The following is a 6208-nucleotide window of genomic DNA, read 5'->3' as shown; positions in this document are numbered from 1 at the left end:
GATTAGCTTTCATAAAAACAAATTTTAGGATTATTCCTGTCCCCGCGTTATCCATCTCTCCATTACTAGTGATTAGCTCGAATAATCGGGAATACATTGTATTTACTACATATTCAATCAAATACAGCCAAACGAGATAATATACGTTCCTTTAAAGGGCCTGACGGAATTAAAGAAAAGTTCCTCAACTTCGTGAGGCCATCAGCCACGTCTTCTCTAATTTATACGTGAATTTGAAGTAGATTTTATATAATTTAAATTGATATCTTTCAGATACCTAAAGAACAGTGTGATGTTAATAAGTTTGGTATTATGAAACACACAAAAGTATATTTATTAAATTCGATTTATTATATAGTCCATAAAGATAAAAGGAAAAAATATTCATAAACCTTTTAAATTGGAAGTTAATAACTATAACATGAAAAAGGGATTGATTATCTGAACCAAGTCAGTATCAATCTAACAAGATAAGAGTTCTTCTTAGAAGGTTCTACCGATTTTCTTCCAAATAAATCTGCACAAATATCGCTGGAAGAATCATAGGAAGAGCAGAAATTTCGAATATAATTCACAGCTACGGTTTCGGATATTTCTGAGAATATCTTCAAGGATTCGTTTCCACACGATTTTCCCATTTTTTGAAGAAAACAATCGTAGTACTGATTGAATAAACTAAATTGGAAAAGAGTAATGAAAACCGCATCATAAATAAATATATACATATATATTAAGCTTATTTATAAAAAATTATGGAGTCCTAGATGAAATATATATTTAAAAATAATACGAGCAATTATTTATTGTGACATCGTCACAATGCGAGGCTGCAATTTTTAATCATATTTTTCACTTATTTAATTTAAAATATATGCTCTCCACCTCAAATTGGTAGTTACTTGTCCCTGTACATTATACTTTTCCTTTAACATTAGAGTCGTATCGGTCATCTAACACTTTTCAGAGGAAAATTTTGAATTGAAATAACACGATTTCCGGTTTGCATCGAAAGTTTATATATCATTAGTCGGGTCTTCCTGCCCCTATGGTTTCCATATTTGGTTTCGTCTTTCATTTATCTAACTTCGTTCCCGGGATTAAGAAAAGACAGACGGACGAACGACAGTGGGAATTTATAGGTGTACAATGTTTTTCAAATTGCAGCCCAAATTGAAAAGTATATACAGATAAAATTTTCCTTTTCTTAACTTTCGGGAGCCAGTGCCCGAGTGGATAAAACTATTGAACATTGGTCGCGGGTTCGTACCTGCTAACGTGGAGTTTCCGGATTTTCTTTCGGTGTCTAACATTGAAATAGGGTCCAGTTTTCTTTAGAAAATCCACCCGTAAGGTAGATTGCTCATGTGCTGTATTTCCCTATCTTATCAAATTAATCTTTAACCCTTTTTAACCACAGGAATATAAATTAATACGTTTCTTTGAGGCTCTTCCCTTCTTCCTACAATTACATAAATTGATTAAAAGTCTCTCTGGAACCAGATTTCAGTAAAAATATCAGGCAGGGAAGAGTCTCAAAGAAAAGGCCAATTCAGTGCTAATTGTGTTCCTGGATTGAAAAAGATTTTAGAATACAGCAAATTTTATTTGTATTATTTTAAAGTATATATTAATATCTTTAACAACGTTTATAATTCAATTTAGAATAATAGTTGAATTACACTTACCAACAACCAGCAGGTATTCTCTCATCTACATTGTCTCCTGTTAGCATAAATATAAGATTTTTTAAATTTTTTCTGCACTTTACAAACGAATCTTTGGATACTTCTGACATGCAGCGGCTTTCTTTCACGAATTCTATAATACATATATAATTTCTATATAATAAATATCTTACACAGACTTATAAATTAAGAATTAGAGATATGTAAAAACTATAACTAAATCTTGTTATAAGTTCTGTATAATTCTTTATATAAAAGGCAGTAATGTAAAAATTATCCACATAATGCATTTCTTATTTACCTTCATCTTACAAAATACTAGGGATTGGGGAATAAAGATTAATTTCATAGGAAATTCATAAGTTTAAACTACAGGGTGGCGCACATGTGCGCCCTGGCAGAAAAATTAAATTACTTAAAAAATACAAATGCAATTAATTAAGTGGTAAATGGAGTAAGAGATACAATCTTGAAGAAATGTTTGCCGTCAGACATAAATTCTGAAGATTACAATATGGTGTCTGACTACTGCTGAAATTGTTTTCATTGCATCTCTCCATTGGAGAACTTGCAGATTCTTCAGGAGCGCATAGGGCATCTTAGTTGCCCCTATATTACAAAGTTTATGTGGTTTAAATTGGTGCCATATGAAGAAATCATTTGATGCCATCTTCAGTCTTTTCCAGAGCTTCCACAGCTATCAATCTGGGACCAAATACTTCTTTGAGTAGTCAAATACTTTTTAGTGCCAACTATCTCTCTATCAACCTTTCAAACACAACATATTTCTAACAAAGTGATAAAAAAATTACAGTGCTGTTCCTCCAGGACATATGCCTCACCCTGCATAAACATCAATAACTAAATAAATATGAATATAATACATGGACTATTTACGTTTTTGTAACGTGCTTCTAGAATTGCAAAATTCTTCCATCCGTATGCGAACTTTTCCGGATAACAAGCCGAATATTTGTTGATCAAGCATAGTAAAACAATTCTGCATGAAGTTATCGGTACAATTCCATGTTCTATTCAATTGTCTAATTAAAATTTCATTAATTATTTCCAAAAAATTGCAATATACATTAATATAAATTAATTTAAGAAATTTCACCTGCAAAAGTTATCCAATTCATTTTGGTTAGCGGGTATGAAATTTCTCATCGAAAGCAAAAATGGAGCGATACAATAATCCAAGTTTTCTGTATGGCAACGCTCTTGATAACTTATTGACTCTGCTGTAAAATTAATTATAATTTTATCTCTAATTTTACAGCTAAATATTGCTCATGTACACTTACCAGTTGCAACGTAGAGCAAGAAGAAATAAAGTGTTTTCATACTGAAATGCAGAAATTTAGATCCGAAGTACGGTGATTTCAGAAACGAAATAACGTTGTTTAAGTGAAAAATTTCTAATTAATTTCCTTATATACGAGGAAAATAAATAAATAAAAATATATTTTTATGGGAAAAAGCATTGTCCGGAATAAATTTTCTTCTGGTTCTGTGAAATTTTATTATTTATTTTAATTTAATTGCTGAACTGTCTTTGAAATGCGATGTGGTAAGTCGATTCGTCGTCATAAATTTCTTTTATTTCGTGAATATAATTTCTGTTTTCACTAAAAATTATTTTTAAAATAATTTATTATTAGGAACCTTGTAGTAAAAATGTCTCAAAAATTATGTAAAATGATAAGATTTGCATTAATGAAGCTAAATAATTTATACAAAAATTCATGGTTTCTCTTCGAATATAGCATCAAAGTATTTGAAATTCACACGTAATTTAGTTTTAGTAGTAATTCAAAAAAGTGTTAGGGTTTTTCTGTTTTTATAGATTAGTGTTTGTATGTTAGTGTGTGAGTGGGAGGGCACGTTTTGTTCACCCAAGTGAACCGTTTTGAAGCTTAATAANCGGGGCAACTTCGTCAATTTCTCTCTTCTTGTAAAGTTGTAATTATTTTAATTATTTTTATTTCCAAACTGATTTTAACCAGTTCTATAGTAAGAAAACATTCCAATAGACAATATGCAAAGCTTTTTTTTCAGTTTACAGCAGTATTTATTACACAAAATTTAAGTAAAGCTTAACATGCCGATCTCCCCTATATTATTATAAATACTGTATATTCGATTATTTAATACGTAAAACTGGATATAAATTCAATTTTATAAATGTTATATATTATTCCAAAGTTGGTATTATAATTATTAAGGTGGAAAGTTTTCACTTTTACGTCCCTTTTATTTTATTTTAGTGTTTTGTTTCAAACATGACTCTGTATTTTTATAAGCTTAGGAGAAAAATTATTTAATTTGTTCATTTTATTATTTAACATTATTAAATTAAACAAAAAAAAAAAAAAATACATGGCTTATAATATTAAAATCTGTACTAGAAACCTACATTTATTTACATGAAAGTTTATCGAAAGTATCTATCAATACATTAATTATACAGTCGACCCCCTATAACGCGGTAGATACGTTCCGCTTTATAAGAATTTCGCGTTGTAGGAATTCTTAAATACGTGAGCCAATCACAGCCCGTCACGTGTGCAGTTTACGGACTACGACTGTTTGAAAAGTTTTCTTCTATAAAATTAATGGATTCTTGACTAATCCGACTCAACATTTCCAAAACACGTATAATTTTTCGAGAATAATCCGTATAAACTATGCTATAAACGAAAAATTGTAGGATTACTTACCGAGTGTGCACCGTTCGACGACGCCATTACTTAAGCTTGTTTTCGTCGCGGAGCAGCGCACCAAACGGCGGGCGCGATTTCTGATAAGTTATTTTTCTGCGAAAACTTCGCAGAAGGGATCTAAAATTTAAAGTTTTATGTTTANCTTCTGACATGCAGCGGCTTTCTTTCACGAATTCTATAATACATATATAATTTCTATATAATAAATATCTTACACAGACTTATAAATTAAGAATTAGAGATATGTAAAAACTATAACTAAATCTTGTTATAAGTTCTGTATAATTCTTTATATAAAAGGCAGTAATGTAAAAATTATCCACATAATGCATTTCTTATTTACCTTCATCTTACAAAATACTAGGGATTGGGGAATAAAGATTAATTTCATAGGAAATTCATAAGTTTAAACTACAGGGTGGCGCACATGTGCGCCCTGGCAGAAAAATTAAATTACTTAAAAAATACAAATGCAATTAATTAAGTGGTAAATGGAGTAAGAGATACAATCTTGAAGAAATGTTTGCCGTCAGACATAAATTCTGAAGATTACAATATGGTGTCTGACTACTGCTGAAATTGTTTTCATTGCATCTCTCCATTGGAGAACTTGCAGATTCTTCAGGAGCGCATAGGGCATCTTAGTTGCCCCTATATTACAAAGTTTATGTGGTTTAAATTGGTGCCATATGAAGAAATCATTTGATGCCATCTTCAGTCTTTTCCAGAGCTTCCACAGCTATCAATCTGGGACCAAATACTTCTTTGAGTAGTCAAATACTTTTTAGTGCCAACTATCTCTCTATCAACCTTTCAAACACAACATATTTCTAACAAAGTGATAAAAAAATTACAGTGCTGTTCCTCCAGGACATATGCCTCACCCTGCATAAACATCAATAACTAAATAAATATGAATATAATACATGGACTATTTACGTTTTTGTAACGTGCTTCTAGAATTGCAAAATTCTTCCATCCGTATGCGAACTTTTCCGGATAACAAGCCGAATATTTGTTGATCAAGCATAGTAAAACAATTCTGCATGAAGTTATCGGTACAATTCCATGTTCTATTCAATTGTCTAATTAAAATTTCATTAATTATTTCCAAAAAATTGCAATATACATTAATATAAATTAATTTAAGAAATTTCACCTGCAAAAGTTATCCAATTCATTTTGGTTAGCGGGTATGAAATTTCTCATCGAAAGCAAAAATGGAGCGATACAATAATCCAAGTTTTCTGTATGGCAACGCTCTTGATAACTTATTGACTCTGCTGTAAAATTAATTATAATTTTATCTCTAATTTTACAGCTAAATATTGCTCATGTACACTTACCAGTTGCAACGTAGAGCAAGAAGAAATAAAGTGTTTTCATACTGAAATGCAGAAATTTAGATCCGAAGTACGGTGATTTCAGAAACGAAATAAAGTTGTTTAAGTGAAAAATTTCTAATTAATTTCCTTATATACGAGGAAAATAAATAAATAAAAATATATTTTTATGGGAAAAAGCATTGTCCGGAATAAATTTTCTTCTGGTTCTGTGAAATTTTATTATTTATTTTAATTTAATTGCTGAACTGTCTTTGAAATGCGATGTGGTAAGTCGATTCGTCGTCATAAATTTCTTTTATTTCGTGAATATAATTTCTGTTTTCACTAAAAATTATTTTTAAAATAATTTATTATTAGGAACCTTGTAGTAAAAATGTCTCAAAAATTATGTAAAATGATAAGATTTGCATTAATGAAGCTAAATAATTTATACAAAAATTCATGGTTTCTCTTC

General features: G+C 30.2%; 1 protein-coding gene across 2 annotated transcripts; it reads right to left on the bottom strand.

The window, feature by feature from the left end:
* Positions 1-395: 395 nt before the first annotated feature.
* Positions 396-5838, bottom strand: LOC111612942. 2 transcript variants are annotated; one of them, XM_023354229.1, is made up of 5 exons: positions 5755-5838; positions 5568-5691; positions 5348-5493; positions 1686-1818; positions 396-675 (listed from the first exon to the last, which is right to left on the bottom strand). In XM_023354229.1, exons 1-5 carry the CDS (start codon positions 5792-5794, stop codon positions 438-440), a joined length of 681 nt encoding a protein of 226 aa, XP_023209997.1. In that variant the 5' UTR covers positions 5795-5838; the 3' UTR covers positions 396-437. The 2 variants fall into 2 exon arrangements, with proteins under 2 accessions (XP_023209997.1, XP_023209996.1); XM_023354228.1 differs by lacking the exons at positions 5348-5493; positions 5568-5691; positions 5755-5838 and adding exons at positions 2583-2728; positions 2803-2926; positions 2990-3073 and having other exon boundaries at positions 399-675.
* Between the last annotated feature and the right edge of the window lie 370 nt (positions 5839-6208).

Source organism: Centruroides sculpturatus, unplaced genomic scaffold, assembly GCF_000671375.1.
Source record: "Centruroides sculpturatus isolate CEXI.00-Female unplaced genomic scaffold, Cexi_2.0 scaffold1611, whole genome shotgun sequence".
Taxonomy (NCBI): Eukaryota; Metazoa; Arthropoda; class Arachnida; order Scorpiones; family Buthidae; genus Centruroides; species Centruroides sculpturatus.
Note: the sequence above shows the minus strand (reverse complement) of the source record. Positions and strands in the feature narration are given on the sequence as shown.